At 38.4% G+C, this 20,830-nt stretch overlaps 1 protein-coding gene across 6 annotated transcripts in view; it reads left to right on the forward strand.

Moving 5' to 3' along the window:
• asap2a (ArfGAP with SH3 domain, ankyrin repeat and PH domain 2a) overlaps window positions 1–20,830 on the forward strand; it is a 107,125-nt gene that overhangs the window by 39,915 nt on the left and 46,380 nt on the right. For 4 of the 6 annotated variants that reach the window (XM_036592924.1, XM_036592925.1, XM_036592928.1 and 1 more), the window contains exons 3-4: window positions 17,563–17,708; window positions 18,670–18,744. In XM_036592924.1, the coding sequence (XP_036448817.1) occupies window positions 17,563–17,708; window positions 18,670–18,744 (221 nt within the window). Of the gene's footprint in view, window positions 1–13,010; window positions 13,161–17,562; window positions 17,709–18,669; window positions 18,745–20,830 lie in introns of those variants that run through there. The other 2 variants (XM_036592929.1, XM_036592930.1) reach the window with 2 other exon arrangements.

A 20,830-nucleotide genomic window follows, 5' to 3' on the forward strand; every position in this document is an offset into this window, starting at 1 on the left:
ACCTGGTAGTAAAAGAGACACGTATCCCAGCAGACAAAGCTGGGGAGATTCTGGTAGTGGTTTTTACAACCACTCTACAAGACTTTTGATGACTTACTTCCAGAAAAGAAAAAGAAATATCCCCACATTGCATGTAGGAAGGGACCTGCTCAGAGCTTGAGTGGTGTTATAATACAATCTGTGCATTATATTGTAGTGCATAATTTTTTGTATGCTTTGTATGGAGGTTGTGATGGACAATTCACTTTAAAATGAAACTTGCTTGACTTTGTGACAGTTCAGTTTGACCATGCACCATGAAGAAATGGAGATGTTTTGTAGTGGAGGATACTGGGGGTGTAAAAATGTATTGATACATTATGATGCATCAGCCTAAAAGACTTGAAATGGTGCAATCTGTTCTGATTGATCATATTAATATTCAATAAAGCAAACATTTGAGCTGTTTTCAAATGCAGAAATTATAATAATAAAAAACAAAAAAAGGTTGTATTGGTTTTATTGTCTGTATTCCATTAGTGTGAAATGTGTGTACTTTGTGTATTTTTAAAAATTAATTCTTGGTGTAATTTGAGGTTTCATGATACATCGAATTGAGTAGTTTGTTGAACTGAATCATTCTGATGTCAGAGATTTAAATCCCTGGGAGATGCCAATTTTTTTTCTGGCCCAGAGAATTTCTGAGTAATGATTACACAGTACATGTGGATCTAAATGACATGGTGCATAATATGGCCAAAATTTTACCAGCACCGTCTCATACAGTATTAAGAGCAATTCATTTACAAGACTGCCTTTATCACAGTTTGCAGTGGACCTTAACAACCAGACAGTTACTTTTAGAATACTCACCCATTAAATAAAACTAAATCTTCAAAAGAAACACCATCAATGGTAGTTTATTAAATATTTGAAAATCAGCACATGGTGTGTAGCAAACATGCTCATTAGATGAATTCTAAAGAGAAGCTCAGTTAACAGCTTATTTGCAAACACTAAAGTTACTGCTAAAGCCTGAGTAGACTGATAAATCAGTGTGCTGAGCCAGTTATCAATCCTAGTGTTAAACTCCTTTGAGGGATGATCAAACTAATAAACTCCTCAGTAATGGACGTGTTTGTGAGCGATAAGTTTAGCATCAGTGTTGTACTGGACTTCTGCCCAGGGATTATGGGAGCAGCAGTGGACTGATGCAGGTGATGACAGAGAAAAGAAAAAGTTAAGAATTTCAGAACTTAATTTAAATGCTAAGCCAATTTTCTATGAAACATATCAACAGAAGAATTACAGTGTGACAGTGACCAGTGACAGTGAGGAACAGTGTGAATTGAGTAACAATAACAGCAGAGTCTTTCCATCTGTCTTACCAGTATGTCTTCAAAATGTATTCTGAATACTGTACTGTTTATGCATGGCAGTAGAATACATTACTGAATACATTTAGGACAGTGTACTCAGTACTCAGCCATCATTACTTTTATTTTTTATTTTGCCCAACCCTGTTTATCAGTTAGTAGTGTTGATGTTGACTTTTGCAGTATGTGGTCTTTTCTTGCATTGTGAAATTATCATCAAAGAAATCTTTATGGCATAATCTGACAGCAGGACACGTGAACATCAATGACATGGCGCATAATATGGCGATAATAAAGATTTTATTGGCATCATCTCATACAGTATTAGGGGCAATGCATTTACTGCTTTTATCACAGTTTGCCGTGGATTAACTTTAACAACCAGACAAAACACCACTGCATAACATAACAACAGCACAAAGACAAAATTACTCAGACTGTTGTGGAATTAGCACTATTCCAATGAGGGGTGGGCGACATGATGATATTGTTATTGTGTTAGTTATGTCACAATATACTTTTCTGAGCATATTGTGGATGTCGTCAGTATGTAAAGAACACTGATTAATTACATTGTTCATTACAAAGTAAGCATAATTAGGCCTGTTTAAATGGATTTTATTGGATATTATTATTATTATTATTATTATTAGTAGTAGTAGTAGTAGTAGTGGTAGTAGTAGTAGTAGTCCTTTTTAAATGTGGCACTGCAGGTTTTTTATCTGTTACAACTTTTTAAATCTCAGAAAAACTAAATATTGTGAATCGTGAAAACGTCTGGAAGTCTTGCGATATAACATTTTGCCATATCGCCCACTCCTAATTCCAATATTGATGTACTAATAACTTCTTAAATTTAATACTCATTCATCAGAAAGGCATGTAAAACATAATTGTGACCCCCAGTTATTACCTTAATTTTTAGTCTGAGTTTTTCTGACCTTCACCTTGGATAAAAATGTAAATGTTTGGTATAAAACACTAATTAAGGTTGCACCTACCTTATCCATATGTATGAGAGACAGTAACTGTTCTATGTCTGGAGGAAATGGGTCATGTTTTTTGTGCTGCACTATGGCTGAAAGCTTCTCTCTCTCACTGCTTTGCATCATAATTGATATTAATTCATTGCTCTAACTGAAGGAGGGAAAAAGCTGTGACCAAATTAGGTTGGAATATGTAGTTACCTTCTTTCTCAGTGTCTTTCACTGAGTGAGTGGGAGTCACTCTTATTTTTGTTAAAGTGTTTTTTCTGAAGGAAAACGTCAGTTAAAGGACTGATGTGGTGTGATGGGGTAGCGGAGGTAAAGGCTAGTTCAGCTACCATTTCTTCCATTGCATCTGGAGTCTTACTGTAGACTGTTAGAGTCTACACCTTTTCCTTTTTTTGTTTGTTATCATATAAAAAAAAATCTAAATATCATGTGATTAAAATATCTACTACTGTATTTACAAGCACAAATGTAGCCAACTGACAGTTTTAAATCCACACTTTCTACAGAAGTTTTCCACTTATACATATACCTTTACTTTTGAGCCGGTGCTTGGCATTAAAGGAGTGGTCTACTGAAAAATCAAATTTGCACCTTAAATCAAGTTTTCACCTTAAACCTCAGCCGATAATGCAAGAAGTATTTGTTGTCCAACTATAAATGTTTGCTTCTTTAGTTCTGAACTGGAGATTTGAGTCTAATGTAGCTAAATAGTAATGGAAGTGGGGAATGTTGTGTGCAATTGATTTTTCTGTTAGTTATTTCTTTAAGAAGCATCCAGTCTCAGTGCAGAAGCACCATCAGGTTTAAAACAGTCTCATCTGTGCCTAAAAAACTTCTGTCTGTCAATGTTCTCTTACATAAACACAGGAGTGGAGATTTACTGCAGAGGCAGCCAGCGGAAGATGAGCACAGAGAGAGAGACATATAGAGAGAGAGAATGACAGAGAGAGTAACAGAGAGACTGGCAGAAGTGGAACACCTATTGTCTTTGCATGTCTTCACATGTATGCAGCCTGAGGCCTGCTGAGGGTGCCTAGCAATCAGCACCAGTATGAGCCGTCATCGTATGTCAGCACCTCCAGCGTTTCCCAATTACAGATGGATATACTGCTCAGCGGAAGGTGCTTATCATCTGCGCTACTGTGCAGCTATGACTTGTGGGTAATACTTGGCGAGATGACTTTGTAGTGGTGCACATCAGGGACTCGTAGCTTGAGGCAGACACCGCAGGTTTGATTAGCAACAGACTGTAGAGAGCTGCAGGTGCTTCTGGGAAGCGTAGTCTCTTAGGGGAATATTGACAGCATCCGTAGACGCACATGCACATCACGCTCTTCATCATTACAACAGCCTTATTCACTACTCTCCAACAAACCCCCCTGGTCTCTCTTAGCTCCTGTGAAGCCCCCTGAGGATTAGTTCTGCTCATGAAAACGCTGAAGGGAATTAGAGGTATAGTTGGATGGCGTTGCTGTTTGTTGGAGTCTCCAGGTGCACTGTGTCCAGGTGTTGTGTCCACATTACTCACATAGTCAGTCCTCCCCCACAGGATGAGGTTTGTTTTTAGATATCGCTAGTAGTGTTCGGTATGTGTGATGATGCAGTGCTAGTTAATAAGGTCGAGAGCAGGAGATGCGAATCATTTACTCCAAATTAGCCTAATTGATGTGAACGATTATTTAATATGCTTATAAAATGTCCCTCGACAGGGCTGAGATGTGTGCATGTGCAAGTTGAGCGGAACTACAGATTTTTTTTTCCTAATATTGATTAATCTGTGACTTTTACTATTGAGGAATTGGCTAATCTGACTACTAGGAGCGTTACGATTCACAATTCAAAATTATATTTGATACGATATAGTGGCGCCTCTATTCTGTACAGTTATTGATCCAGTAAAGATAAGGAGTGACTGAATATATTAATGTTTCAATTTTGAGTTTATTGGAGCATTCACCATTTTTAAGTACAATATTTGAAACAAGCACTGTTCTGTATAATACCCCAATCTAGTGATCTTGGCACAAGCTAACATACCAGTCATGATACAGTGATACAATATGATATGCTGCAATACAGTTCAATACAATTTGTTATATTGTGTTGTTGCATTTCTATAAGCTATTATCTCTCCTGAGCTACAAGGCTGTTATGCCTTCTTTGGTTCTTCTCTGTCTGCTGTTTGCCATCATTTAAAATTTTAGTTGCCTGACAACTGATCTCTTTTATTGTGATGCAGTGAAACAGCAGCCGTGTTGCTCCCAACGTTCATTTGGATGTCTGAACTTATCTTGATGTGTGTTTTTTCATAGTCAGGTTTTTTGCATGTGTACATTAGAATAAAAACAATTTTAAGAGATTTTTGTCTGAGCATGCAATGTAGACGTGGCATTACAAAAAAGATGACTTACGTTCGAACAGTTTTTTCAAATTTTAACCAAATTTCATAAAACTCAGTAAAAGAACCATCAACTATGGTTGTGCACCAATTCTTAAAGATCACATGACATGCTTGCACACACAGAGCGAGAGAATGTAAGCGCTCTATTTACTTGTGTCGCTTCCCTGCTTTTCACATAGAAGCAACGGCAGAGAAACCCATTTAAATGGAGTGTTTTAACTTTTTTACTTTAACTTATTTCAGTTTCATCATTCTTTGCTGTGATTTCCCACGTGGCATTTATGATATGATGCACCTTCACTGACTGTGCTAGAGCATTCAGGCAGCAAAAGCAGTGCGCTGCTTACATGCTCACAACCGGCACACATGCAGGGTGGATACCGCAGCGCATCTGGGAGTCCTGCTCACTGCATGCGGCTTATAAAGTGGAGGGATGTGAACCTTTATATTTATCAGTTGGGCAGTTTTGACATCCGTCAGCTGTACATGGCTGTAGTTTTAACTGTTAAGAGAAGCCGGATGGAGTAGAGTGGACAGTAACGTGGGCTGAAGTCTCACGTTCATCACCCACCCTACAAATGCCACAGAGACAAACAGTTGTTAAGAGGATATAGTGCCAAACATGTGACAATGATAACTTCGAAGTTATCATTAACTATCGATAAACCAACTTTTCCACTTCAAGTGTAAAAAGTTTAGCCATTTTTTTGAAGCTTTTCCATTCAGCGTTCTTTATTTGCGATTTCATAATTTGCAACAAAGAAGGGGATGGAAAACCCGCTAATGAGGTACAGATCACCTGTTGTCTGTTGCAACAAGGATAAATGTTTGCAACAAACTGCGCTTGTGTTTTTATTTTTATACAGGGATGCATGATAATGTCAATCATATCGGCATCGGCAGATATTTAAAAAAAAAATCAACATTAGACAGATGTTTACATTTGGCAAATGTTTCAAACAGATATGTGATGACAGTTTTTTATACTCTGGAATAGCAATTCATTTCGTTTCATGATATTCTGTTCATGATTCAGTATCCTCACAATATTGTGAACAAAATTCAAGTGAAGACATATGATGACTACAATCATGTTGCGAAACTTACTAACAAGCTAGAGCGAGGAGCAGGAGGAGTGCTGGTGTGAGGTGTTGATCGGTCATGACTGTTTGCAAACTTTATTGTTCAAACAGTGCAGTTGCATTAGATGGTATCATTAATAAAATGTCTGTTCTCCATGACGCACGTTGACACAGTTTTGGGTTGCGATATTACAGCGTCATGATGTTACACCCCCAGTAGTTTTTGCTCTACTTTGGTAGATCTTGCTGAAGATGTAATAAATTGTCACTTTGTGTTAAAATAGTCAAAAAAATGTCATTTTGTGTGAATAATATGCCCACATGTTAGTTTTAATAGGCACTTGATTTTGTAGGCTTTTATTGTTATCATTTTATTGGGCTGGACTTTATTAAATTTTAACAACAAAAATAATATTTTTTAACAACATTGATGTAACCACATCAAAATTGTGAATCATTTAAGCCTACTTTAATGTTTTGCCATGTGAGATGTTCTTTGCATAGAAGGCTGCAGCAAAAAAAAAGCATGTGCTGCCTTGTGCTGACATCATATTAGGGCTGGGCCACAGATTCTTATACAAATTAGTAAGTTTATCTTATTTTTGTGCTTTCTAAAGCCGTAGACGGCGTATGTTCTGACAGCTAAATTGTCCACTACATGGCTGTTGCAAGAGATGCAATCTATTGGCAGTTTGCCATACTGTAGTCAATCACCTTAAGCCCAATATGAGTCACTATATGTATTATTCAGCATATTGAGCACGATGCAGTACTGTGCAAAAGTCTTAGGCGCCTAAGCACATTATTTAAAACCATTTATGCTGGCAATATGGTGATTTTACACACATATATCATTTATAGAAAGATGCAAAAAAACATAAATCCAGTAAAAAGTAACAAGAGTTTCTTTTTTTTTAAGTAGTTATCTTGTGAGCTTCTCTAATTTTGTCAGGTAGCTAAAACTTTTGCACAGTACTGAATATTGCTTTTTAAAGTAAACAATTCACTGATGATAAAAATCTACACTGACATTTTTCCATAATTGACATCTTCAGGTTTGGCAGCTCTACAGCACAGTTGGGCTTACATACACCAATCAGGCATAACATTATGACCACCTCCTTGTTTCTACGCTCATTGTCCATTTTATCAGCTCCACTTACTATATAGGTGCACTTTGTAGTTCTACAGTACAGACTGTAGTCCATCTGTTTCTCTGCATACTTTGTTGCCCCCTTTCACCCTGTTCTTCAGTGGTCATGACCCCCATGGACCCTCACAGAGCAGGTACTATTTGGGTGGTGGATCATTCTCAGCACTGCAGTAACACTGACGTGGTGATGGTGTGTTAGTGTGTGTTGCGCTGGTCTGAGTGGATCAGACACAGCAGTGCTGCTGGAGTTTTTAAACACCTCAGTGTCACTGCTGGACTAAGAGTAGTCCACCAACCAACAATATCCAGCCAACAGCGTCCTGTGGGCAGCGTCCTGTGACCACTGATGAAGGACTGGAGGATGACCAACACAAACTAGGTAAGAGTGTCTAATAGAGTGGACAGTGAGTGGACACAGTGTTTAAAAACTCCAGCAGCACTGCTGTGTCTGATCCACTCGTACCAGCACAACACACACTAACACACCACTACGTCAGTGTTACCGCAGTGCTGAGAATGATCCACCACCCAAATAGTACCTGCTCTTTGAGGGTCCATGGGGGTCCTGACCACTGAAGAACAGGGTAAAAGGGGGCAACAAAGTATGCAGAGAAACAGATGGACTACAGTCTGTAATTGTAGAACTACAAAGTGCACCTATATAGTAAGTGGAGCTGATAAAATGGACAATGAGCGTAGAAACAAGGAGGTGGTCATGTTATGCCTGATCGGTGTATGTACATAGTGGGAGAGAGAGATTAAGCTAAGAGTCGGAGAGCAAGGAAGTACGTCTGTATAACCGCTATCACTTAATTAAACATAGATAAGTTTCAAACAAGCAGCTGCCTCCTGATAGATAACCTGAGGAAATGCTTTGGAGTGTGTTTATGCAATGCGTTGATATTCTGCAGCAATGCTACCAAACATTCCTCAGGGCACAATGCTTTGTTTTGCAATTTGCATTGTTCTGCCTGAGCTACACTGTGGCGACTACGACGTGGCCGATTTTGAAGGACGGTTGAAGAAATGCGGATACTGCAGAAGTTGTGGCTGGCTGTCAGCCGTTCATGCGTCGTAACGCTAAATCTTAACTGCCTGGCTGGACTTACTGAAACGAGCGGTACAGGCCAAAGGTCGTGCTCAGCAGTTTACAGTCACGCATGAGCAGGTAACGTTCAGAGCTCTCACACCACTTTAACGCAAAGCCAAAGAAGCTTGCCAGGCGTCAGCATGGCAGAAGATAAGACGGGTACGTTTGCAGTCCAAATACAGCCACTGTTGAAGCTGTACACACACGGCTAGGCCTGGAGGCCTGTTTTCATAACATTAGATACAGATGGTGTGGTCTGTATCTGAAGATACCAACTGTGAATATCAAACCACATGGAATATCAGAGGTTTCTTGCATACCTTTTCAAATGGAGACTACTACTTTCTTTAAAATAAAACATTTTCAACATGTGTGGCCTTTGGAAACTTTATGGTTGGAGATCAACATGCTTCAAATTCCATGTTAAACTAGAGAAGCTGAGCTGTCTGACAGTGTGTTTTATGTGAAGTCCCGGGCCAAGTGTTATATTACGTCTACAAAGGCTTATGTGCTGTCTGCTGACACTAGATCAAAGCAAGATTACTGATTAACAGACTTTTTTTTCTACTTGTTCAATTCATATTTTTATTGTTTGTTTGTTTTTATCCAATGCTTAGCAGCCAATCAGACTACCACCATATACTTTCCAGCAGATTAATGCTATTTTCACCATTTATAACCACTATTTGAATTGGAGCTCAATCTGAGAAAACACCTGGTTACTTGTTAATAGTGTACTGGCTGTATCGCCAAGCTGTGGTCATAAACAGCCCAGTGACGATAAAAATAGTGTACAGTACAATGTTTAAACCATTTTTGAGATGCTACTGAGATGAGTATAAAAGTGAAATCCTTAACGTGCTAGACATCCACTCCCTCCTTATGTCTAGTGATGTTTATTCCAGAAAGTGTTTTTATTCCTATGTAATATTAGCATCAAGCCAATGTTGATGTCTGTTTGTTTTTTGTCATGTCTTCCTTAAATATGGACAATTAAAGCTTATAATAGACATTGAGGTAACATCTGGTCAAATGTAGTTGTGCTATTCACAGACTACAGTCCAGTGCAACTGATTAGCCAACAATGTCACACATATAGCCCCCGAACATTTAAGCTTTTCAGAGACAAATTTTGTCACAGGGCACGAAAATATGATCATCCTCTATTTATTATTACTCTTTACTACGTATTGCTTATGCCCATTACAATGCACACTGTTTTTTTAAGTATTAATATGTAGTAATTTTAAGTTATCACATATCAAATTCCACTTTGAATCGTGTATCATTACTATGGCAGCATATTCTGACTTTTCTAATTCTAATGCAAATTTGAAAAAGCTAATTAAATAGTGTATTTACAGTTACCTTTCCCATGTGAGTGTGGGAAGCACTGTGGCTATTACAAGCACTAATATTGGCGCTTGTGACAGCCGTAAGCACTCCTAACTTCCACACAAAACAGCAGTAAATCACTTTCGACAGAATTATCCTCGGGTTGGATGGCAAACGTTAAATTGTCAGTGGCAGTGGTTGCTAAGGCTACTTCTGTATTGTAAACAAGTGTCTAGCTAAGCGCCAGTACTGTCAAACTTTAGACTTTTTTTGGCATGTCCTTTTAAACACACCCTGCATTTAAAAGCCTCTGTTAATGTCCCACCCACTGTGTTTGATTGACAGCAGTGCCTCTTTGACAGGGAAAATGCAGTTGCAGGGGGCATTGCAAATACATTGATTTTGGTAGAGCTGCAGCTCAACGTTGAGTGAATGCAGCTGTAAATGGGCGATTGTTATTTCGTTTTTAGTATGTCAGAGTCATAAAATTAAGATAATGAAAATGCAAATGTCAAAAGCACTTTGCTGTTCCATATTAACTTTTTCCAGCTTAGGGCTGGGCAGTTTAATGTATATATAATATGTGTGTGTGTATGTGTGTGTATTTATGTTTGTATATATATCGTTACTGTGAAAAATCATGTTGTAGTACAATACCATATGCTTTTCTGAACATATCATGCACATCATCAGTACTTGTAAAACACTGACCAACTGCACGTTTCATTAGAAAGAGAGCCAAATTAGTCCTGTACAGCTGGATTTAGTGCAACACAGTATACAAAATATTGAATAAAAATCATTGTGTCTAGTTTATTGATAGCATTTTTTTAAATGTAGCTTTACTGATTCTTTTTTTCTGTTCCAACTGATCAGATATCTGAAAAAAATAAATATTGAGACACATCGTAGATCGTAAATGGTTTTACGATATTAGATTTTTGCCATTTTGCCCACCTCTACTCCAGCTGTTAAACACAAAAATGCCAACACAAAAACATGTTTTGCATTTAAACTTGAATTGTTTTAAATAGTGTACACACACATGGAAAATGCAAATGCAAATACACAATTTAATCAGTATTTTCAAATTTGCTTTTGAAAAAAAATGGATTTTGCTGCCATACATTACACCTCCAGTGTTCGAGGGTTAATTGCTGGTGAGGATTGTAGTTGAAAAGCATGTTCATTTCAGCATTTTTTTCATAATTCCTGTATTTCTGCAGCTAAACTTGGGACATTTAGGTTTGAACCTGCACAGAATGTGTTCTGACCTATCTGAACAGATTCAGTGCTAGTCCTAGTGTTTCTCTGCTTTGCCCTCCTGATTAAACCCATCAGCTGTTTAGCGCTTAGTGAGCTGGAGTAGGAGTGCTGGAGAGAGGAAAGTGTTTAGCTATGCAGTGCTCACATAATCCAGGGCTAACGCTTGTGGTCGGCATTAAATGAAGTGGCAAGAGCATCAAGCTGAAAGTTGAGGAGCAGCGTGGAGGAAAAGTTTTGAGGTTTAGAACATAAGTAAGCACCGCAAGTCCTCTTTCTTCCCCAGAGAAACAAAACCTTTGAGCTCTTAGATCAAAGCTTCAATTCAAAGTTTCTGTTGTGTTCTTAAACAGTGCCAGAGTACTTCATTTGCTAACGCCCTCACAGCAGTCAAGGTTTCATTTTGAAGAATCCCACATAACAAAATTCTGTGGAAAGAGCAGAGTCTGGTGGCCTGTCTGGGCTTTAATGAGATCTGGTGAGTCACAGCAGAGAAGCAGGTGTTTGGAAACGAGCAGCACTTCACACTCTCTCGCTCGCTGTCTCTCTCCTCCCTCCCTCTCGCTGAGAGCGCAGCAGAGACTTGCCTTTGTTTCTCATGTGAACAAACTGCCTCGCCCCTCTGCTGTTAAAGGAACAGTTTGGCGGAACAACAGATTCAAACAATTCTCGCCTAACCCTGGATGTTTTCGATCAGCCAAGGCATGACGGTGTTCTTAGTTTTCTTTTTATTTTTAAAGATTCACGATCAGAAAAAAAGGGTTCTGTACAGCTATATTTCATTCCTTTAAAGTACAAACACTGTAAATATATGCTTAAAGGTACAACAGTGGTCCTGTTGAGCTTAAAGGGGAACTTCAATGATTTTTGAACATTTCTGCATAATGAACTCATTAAGATGTAAACAAAATCATTCAGAGTGGTTTGGTGTGAAATGCTTGTTTTACAGAAACGTGTCAAGTCAGAATTGTTCACAGTGGTCGTGATAGGAACCAGACGTCTGAGCACGCTATAAGCTCCCTCACAAAAAGATATTACGTAAAATGGTTATGAATACACTACCTGATGCCTTAAACATTGTTTCATGATGGTTTTGAGAAACTTTTGCTCTAAAACTTTTTTAACCCAGTCTTGGTGGAGAGGTACGTGTACGGTGCTGTAAGGCAAAATACTCCCCAACGAATTTTTTTTTCAGATTTACATATAAAACTAGAATAGGTTCACTAGAACTGTTGCATAGTAGATGAAATGGCTATGTTTGTGTTGTAGACATCAGAACATCTGGTTCCTATCACCAACACCGTCACCAATACCCACTCTCGCCATCATAGCACATTATGGCATGTTGAGTTTAATGTAAATTATCCAAAAAGTCAAAATAGAAAAAAAGATCATTTCGCATGATGTCATCGTGTATGCCACGTATCTGCTGCTTAAAATTTCATTGCCCTCAACTTAAAACGTCCCTGATTACTTCATGTAAACCTTATACCTAAATCGTAAGACATTAGACTTAAACAGCGCCGAGTTGTTCATGATCTAGCTGAAGACAGTAGAAGCAACCATTTTAGCTGAAGCATAATCAAGCAAGCTAGAATCACCATGTTGGCAGAGATGTGTATGCTGTGGTCCTGTTGGCAATGCCTTGGTGTCATGCTGTATTACTGTTGTTTCTTTCTGTTATTTCTTTTTGGAAATTCTAAGAAATCTCCTGATCAGCAGGTTTCCCAGCAGAGCATTCTAACCTTGGTGATGTTTTTATTTGTGCTCTGTCTTAGTTTAGCTTCTGAGCACTAAAGTTAGCATCTCTGTCAATATTTGGGATCTCTGTTCAGGCTTCTCTGCAGCTTTGTGGTAGACGTTCCGTTGCTCATATATGAAAGGACTTTTATTTTCAGAATCCTATCTAAGCTTATTAATTCTCCTACATCCTGAGCTTTTTAACCCTTTAAACTCCTAGGACCTGTCGACAGGCCCAGACCTCCCCTCCCCTTCCCATAATACTATATCATTCTATACTATAACACTACATGTTAATATAATCATAGCTCCTGAATAATTCTTATACAGGTGCTAGGTGATGCGCATCAAGAATACTGACTGAAGAATAAACCCTGAATTTTAGAGGTTAAACCTGGTCAGGTTCTCAGGCCTCTTTCAGTTTAAACAAGGTCCAGTCTGACAGATGAAAGCGCAGATCCGCTGGAGTGTTGCCTGGTCTACCATTCTTCCTCTTTTGTTTTTGGGAATGTTTCTTCTGTGGCCACATGGCCTCAACTCTGGATCTGCTCCAACATGACAGCACGCCACTGCCTCACTTCCTGCCTTTTTGTGTTCTGACAAAGAGAGGGGGAGAGAGAGGGAGAGAGCGAGAGACCTCCGACACTGATCCTCACAAAGTAGGCAGTATTATTCTTCATGTATTATTCATCAGAGGCTATTGATTCTTGCCTGTGTGCATATCATGAGGAGTTTTTAGTACAGGGGTAAGTAACTGTGTCCTGAAAACACCAGTGTCAAACTCGGAGTCAGCAAAAGTGTGTTAGCTTCGTGTGGTAACACTATCCTGTACTGAGAGTCTAACACTTGCTTAGTCTTAGTTTGTGATAGCTAAGAGTGCAGACTTGTTTTCTTAAACAGGGTTCTGCTGGCCTCTGTATGGGGGTTAAGATGGGCCAAGTGGAACATACAGATTATAGGCTTGTTTTTAGGTAGTTGCAGTTTGTTCCTCATTTTGTTCATATTTGCTGAAGTGATCAGTGATTCCTTCACACTGGTGGCTCCCCAAGAATATTGGCATCCACTCAAGTATACTTGGTCCCATTTTTAACAATATCCAATTTCCATTTGGTCCCATTTTAATTTCAGCTAGGAAACATTTTGTATTGTTATGAACACAGTGTCATTGATGCAAAGCATCTTTTCCATATCCTGAACCTCTACTTCATGAGGTTCTTCACATCTAAATCCAGAAAATATGGGTGGTTTAAAACTCATTTGTTCAATGCCTTATTCAAATATCCACTTAACTAAACAAATATGATGATTTTGGATGTCCATGTATTCCAAAAACGCCCCCCACTTTTGTGTATTTGTACTTTTTCTTAATTTGTCCTTTTTTTCCCCAGTCTTTGTCCTCTTTACATTTGTAGTTCTGTTTCCTTGTCCTGAATAAAGCAGGAACAAAGCACGTTTTTACTTTGTAGTTCTGGTTCACCTAGCGTTTACACTGACATTGAACCAAAAGATGCAAACAAAAGTCAGATAGGCAAAAAATGAATAACATATTGGACAGATTTCCCGGTAACTGGGATTATATCCAGTGAACTTTCTGAATCATGCTGTAATTTTGTGATACTCTAGAGCAATAAGCCATCTGCACGTTAGTGTGGTTTTCCCACAAAAGAAAGCAGGGAGAACATATGGTCTTGAGTGTCTTACTGCTTTTATAAGATGTCAAAAACATCAGGCATTAACATCACATGGCGACGTGTTATCTATCTGTAGCGTATTTTATAAAAGCTTTGAATGTGCTTCAGAAACGTTTTACAACCGAAGCTATCCATTTTATAGTTACTGATTCAGAGCTCATGAAGAGATGATAAATGCATGTGTTAAAACAGCGTCAGAAATGTATCTGTTGCATGTACCAAAGAAGACATGTAAAGAAGAGATGACTTTGTTTTGAACATTTAGGATGTGTCTTTGGATCATTTTTGTGTTCATATTTGAAGCAAATCATACCAGAGTTCTCCTCTGGGAGTCTCGGTCCACTTATTTGATGCCCACCAGGGTTGGTATGCCAGTGTTCTCATTGTTCTAACGAACTGCACTAACAGGGCAATCACTCCAGGGTTTATTTTAATTAAGCCAAGCCTGCTGTATGTGAACACACCCTCAAAACATTACGCTCATGTCTACAGAATATGAAGCTGAAGCTGGCTTTTTTTGTTTTTATGTGACTGATATATGCTGGGGTGGCAGGCAAGAAGGGCCTGGGTTTGATTCCCTGGCCGGGCAACCAGGGTCCTTTCTGTGTGCATGTTCTCCCTGTGTCTTCATAAGTTTTTCCTTGGGGTGCTCTGGTTTCCTCCCACAGTCCAAAGACATGCAGTCAGGCCGTTTGAATTAATGCTAAATTGCCCCTAGGTGTGAAAGTGTGTGTGACTGTGTATGTCATAGTATCTGCCCTGTGATGGACTGGCAACATGTTCAGGGTGTTTCCTGCCTTCTGCCCAGTGAGCACAGGCTCCAGCCCCACCCCCAACAACCCAGGAGGATAAGCTGCTTAGGTGAATGAATGAATGAATGAATGAATGAATGATATATACTGACACAGACTGTCATGTGTTTTCACTGTTATTTAGTAAACTAGATAGTTCTCCTCTATAGCGCAGTATTAATGTGGCAGTAGAGATCCGTTTCAGTTGCAGCACCGGTGAAAAGGTTGGTAGGAAATCCTGTGTATGAACAACTATTATTTGTGAGCTGATGTCCTCTTAAATCTTACAGTTCGCTGTAGTAGTGCTGGAACATGGCCTGGCTATCAACATACGCACGGAAGCAGGCTTAGCACATACAAGCAAGACCTGTAAACACTACAGGTGTTGATTGCAACCCCCACTAAGCACACATACACAGCCTGAAATACACTTGTACGACGTGTTTGGGCTTGTGTGTTACACACTTTCCAAGAGGCCAACTGAAAAGAGAGTTAATTGTTAACAACACTGGAGCATTTCCAGTGTGGTCGGGGAATCAACTGATTGCCTGTTTTCCTTTTGGGAAGTTGTCTCAACATTAGCTTTGCGGCCGTGGCCAGTGGGGATGTAGATAGGGAAAGATGAGTTGTGTTTTGTAGGACTAAGAGGAAGTTCTGGATTTTTGGATATATGTTTAAATTTCCATTGCACTCTATCAGGGGCTTTTGCTCTCATCTCACAGTAACAATGGGAAGAAAGTGGGAATGAAGGGTTTGGAATAATAAACAGCTCCCGTGTGTTTCTGGTTCAGCACAATAGGAGTGAAAGGAAAGAAGCCAAAATCAAGGGAGATAACAGAGTTATTTGATAGTGAGAAAGAACTCAGTCTTCTACACCATGAGCAGCATTAGATTAGGCCCGTCACTATTGATTATATTAGTTATTGAAGAAAATACAGATTGTTTTGTTTGGTTGATTGTTTTCTGGTTTTGAAAAACAGCCAAACAATGGAACTAGACTTGACTGAACAATAGCATAAATAGCCTTTCGAACTAAGAAGCCTTTTAAATAGATTTTGTACAGCTGTACACCAAAGTTTGAACACTCCTCATTAAATCACGTTTTGTTGATTTTCTAAGTGAAAATAAGTTAACTCATCCTCTATAGAGAACACACTTAAATATTCAAAATTTAGTGCACAATTTCCGTTTATTTGCTGAGTTTAACATATTGGAAAAATATAACAAAAATATGAAATTAATTTCTACAAAGGCCATATTTTGTGTTGTGATTTTTCCCCAATTAGTTCAATTCAGCAAATAAACTCAATTTAATTTTGCATTAAAATGTGCAGAAGTGTTCTCTGTAGAGGATTCATTAACTTATGTAGTTGGAAATTTTTAATCAGTTAATGGAGTTCAGTAGCTTAATCATGACAGTCCAACATTAGACCTTTTCTTTCAGCCTCTTGGCTCTTTCTGTGCATTTGTGTGGGGCTCCAGCACCCTGATATGCTCAATACATATTTGTATCTGTTCGCTGCCAGTCCTTGTGATGATCATATGCTGTGTTGTGGTCAGTTGCTGTAAAAGGTTGAGAACGTTTTGCCAACCACTCAAACCATCAATTTCAGAGTTTTATTAACCTTCTTAGGTCCCTCTTAGTCTAAATGCCTTGAAAGGCAATGATTAATTTAACAGTTTCATTCCACAACGCTGTGTATGCATTTGTAACAGTTTTGGATATATCATTTTTGAAAAGACACTTAATATAAAACATTTTTTATTTCTTTAATAAAGATTGTATTAATTAGAGATGGTTAACATAACAATATTTCATCATTATTGTGATAAATGTTAATATTGTTATTCATAATATGCTTTTCTGAGCATGTTGTGGATATCATCAGTACACTGAACAGCTCCATGTTTTGTTAAAAAGAGAGCATTGTTAGTCCAGTATAACTGGTTTTGGTGTTGTGCTGGATCTGAAATGTTGAATAAAAATCACCCAGAGTTGTACCCAGAGTTTTTGATAGCAGTTTTTATAAATCTCTTTAAAGGTGTCCTTAAAAATCGTGATCTGATACGTTTGCCATTTCTGCCACTCTGAATATTAATCATAATGTGGCACTGATATTTGTCCACTTTCAATAGTGTAGAACATGAAGAAAGAAAGTGTGAGAAAATATGGAACCCTTCAATCATTTCTCATGTGTTGCTCATTGAAATAAGCATTTGCAATTCTGTAGAAAGTTCAGATTCTACGTATGAATATTTGTGTGTTAGGTAGGAGAGGGGCTACTTTATGATTATATTGAGATTAGGATTAAAATGCAATTATTTTATATCACATCCATTTTTAAATGTAGTGTTCCAGCCTGTGAGTTCTATGTTATTAGTTTAAATTTCCCCATTCCAAACTTTTGGCAACACTAAATAATATAGGTATAATTTAAATTGCAGCTTTTACAATTTGAAAATTTCTCTCTTTCAAATTGCGATTTTTAATATGAGCAATAAATGTTTCAGCTCTAATTGAATATATAGAAACAACAATAACTGTGGGCTTCTAAGGGTCACTACATTACACTGTCCAAAGCGCTAGTTTATAAAAAGGAAGTGTTCTTGCTGCTTGTAAAGGGGGTTTCAGTGCTGAGCTCATATTTTGGCTGTTTTCCTTTCAGCTCATGTGGAGAACGAGGAGCAGTACACTCAAGCTCTGGAGAAGTTCGGGGAGAACTGTGTGTACCGGGATGACCCTGACCTCGGCTCAGCCTTCCTCAAGTTCTCTGTCTTCACCAAGGAGCTCACCGCCCTCTTCAAGAACCTGGTGAGCACCGTGTGTGTGTGTGTGTGTGTGACTCAAGGCTTGAAGAGCAAATGGATTTTGTGCACATTTCCTTCCTGCTGTTAATGTGTTGGGACCCTTGAGCCCAAATGTAATCCTCAATCATCAGCCTATGTGGTGGATCAGCTTTCATGAACATCTCCTGTTCATTTCACTATAATTCTACTTTTGTTGATCTGACTGTTGATCTAAGTAGTCCCAGACACTCGAGATGTTCTTTAAATTGCCTGATATTAAAGTTTCATGTTCGGTATCACAGAAAATCCTGTTAAAACCCCAAAGTAGATGCACACAAATGTGTGGAGAATTGCTCATCGTTGAGGATTTTTATGGTTTTATTACTGAGGCTGCTGAAATGGCAGATATTGGCAAACTTGAACGCAAAACATTATCATGGTTACAATAAACACACATCTAAATCTGATAGGATAATATTTTATAGCACAAAAATCTTTATGTGAAGAAGCCTGAGGAAAATAAGGAAAAATATGAGCTAATTAACAGATGACAAAAAAAAGAGTTCTGGAAAGCTCCCAGAGAATATTTATATTATTTCACACTGTTTATTTGATTTTAAGAAATTTGATAACTGCAAACTTAGTCATTGTGTAATTCACAGTTGACAACTGACAGGCGTATCCACCAGGAAAGCTCTGTTTAACTGAAACGATTGGAGTGTTTCATTTTTGTCCATATACAATTATATTGGCTGATGTTATTGGTTAAATATTACATAGCCGATTAATTTCCCTGTTGCCGAGTTTGTATTCAGAATGTGCGCTGTTTAACTGCTAATCAGGATCCTACTGAGAGAAAGCACTTTGCTTCCCTGGAGCTGTTGTGGCTCAGTTTCTCCACATAATTAGAATCTCCATCGAAACAGAAAGCTGAAGCTCAGGGAAGAGTGCAATAAGAGTTGTTTAATGCGCTTTTCCTGTTTTAGTTTCAGAACATGAACAACATCATCACATTCCCTCTGGACAGTCTGCTGAAGGGGGATCTGAAAGGGGTTAAGGGGGTAAGTAACTCCATTTGAGATTATTAGCTGCATCTTATGGTGTTGATTTCTAATGGTCTGTCATTTTACAATGTCTGGCCTGTTGGCATTACAGTTCATACTGTGCAGTGTACACTGCATACATTGTATACAGTACAGTGAGAAGTAGAATAAATGCTTTCTTTTTTTATTTCTCTGAATCAATTGAGCCCAGAATCATGTCAAAATTTCATCATGAATGAACCAATAGAAATTAGTTCTTAGAAAAAAACCACACTGACTTACATTAAAAATAATGTTTGTAAAAATCGATGATATATTATCACACAATTAAAATGCTTAATTATGATTTATCACATTATTTTGTGTAGTTAATCATTACTGATCGCATTTGTCTTATTAGCGCAAATTTTACCCTAAAGAAAGATTTATCCATTTCAGCAGTGGTGCATTTTTATAGCCATATTACTGAACAAGTAGGTTTCATTATAATGTATTTATTGTTTTCAGTAATTTGATGAAGCCAGATAGCCAACATTACTAACAGGAAGTCAATATGTCATTATAATGAACAGAATGGATTACTGAACAGAAATGACTCATCAGATGAGAACAGAGAGCTAAAAGCTACAGTTGGTAAGGTAGCTAAATGGTTATGTAGACACCTCATTTTGGCTTCATTTCTCTGGCTGAAAGGGTAAAAGTCCTGTCTCTGGCATCCTTTTTGTGCCGAATAAAGACAGAATCACTATTTTCTTTACAATTTAGTTCAGTGGCCGAGCTAAACGTTACACTAATGCTAGCTTGTCTTTATTTCTTGCTCTATAGATCAGTGGCTAGGCTAGTTGTTAGGATTGGTTAACACCACAGGGATTTGTGTGATGTCTTTGCTTAATACATGCTGGGCATTTGTGTAATATGTGCTGCTCTCCAGAATACTGCATAACATGACAAATAACATATTAAACTGTAGTTTTTTGATTGAATCACCTTTAGACATATGGTGTATATTTAATAATAAAGCAGATGAAGAAAAAAAAATAGCGATCCTGTTAAAATGTCTTGTAAATATCATGTAAATATCATGTAAATATCTAAGACTTATCTAAAACTAAATATATAAAGCTTTTCTATTGCCTGAAGCCTGAAGCACATTATTATGTCACATATCCTGCAGTGGATTATCAGCCTTTGCACTACCACTTCTTAACCCCAAGATATTAAGCCTTGAGCAAAGATTTTCACAACAGTAATGGACATGATTAAACACAAAGGGCAAGCAGGCCTCAGGTAAACATTACTGAGTCTTGTACTGGTGTGATTTGTCATGCAGTATGTCTGAGAGGGAGAGGGAGAGGGAGAGAGAGAGAGAGCGAACTGATGGACAGATTGCTTTGAGTGTTTGGAGCTCTTTTAGGCCGTCTTCCCCCATTAATGTCTGTCCCGACCTCCTGACCCCTCAGCACCATGTGACTGTGATTCGTTAGCTCCCGCGGGGAGCGTGATGTGATTTTGCTCCTAATGAGGCTGCTTCTCTCCGCTCTCCGTCTCGTCTCCCTGGAGACTCCCTCCTTCTCTCCCTCCCTCTCCCATTCTCTCTCTGTGCGTTTCCCTTGGTGAAGGGGCCCAGCTCTGTGAAAAGTGAACCTCTCTCAGGGAGATGTCCCTTCACGACAGTGCTGGCTCCTCCAGCGAGACGCCCATCACGGCTCTTGTTGAGATCAGCTCTGACACAGTGCGACACTTTTACTGAATGAAAGCTTTTTTACTTCCTGTCCAACTTACTCAACACCTATGAGCTCATGACCATTCACAGCTACTTGGATAGGGATGATTTGTCAGCTGAAAAAAAAACAAAAAAAAACAATGGGTAATACATTTTAGTGCAGCATCGGAATAAATCTCTTACCACCATGACTGAAACCACATAAAGCTTAAAGGAACCATATCTTACATTTTCTTTGTATTTTATTTTTCCCTTCAATATACTTACCAAAAATAGTCATTATTAATTGTGAATGACCATTTTTACAGACTCTCTTACCCTTTAGTATTAAACAGTTACTGTCACTTGGGCAGGACTAATACATGCCGATAACCTGTTTTG

Source organism: Colossoma macropomum, unplaced genomic scaffold (genome assembly GCF_904425465.1).
Source record: "Colossoma macropomum unplaced genomic scaffold, Colossoma_macropomum, whole genome shotgun sequence".
NCBI lineage: Eukaryota > Metazoa > Chordata > Actinopteri > Characiformes > Serrasalmidae > Colossoma > Colossoma macropomum.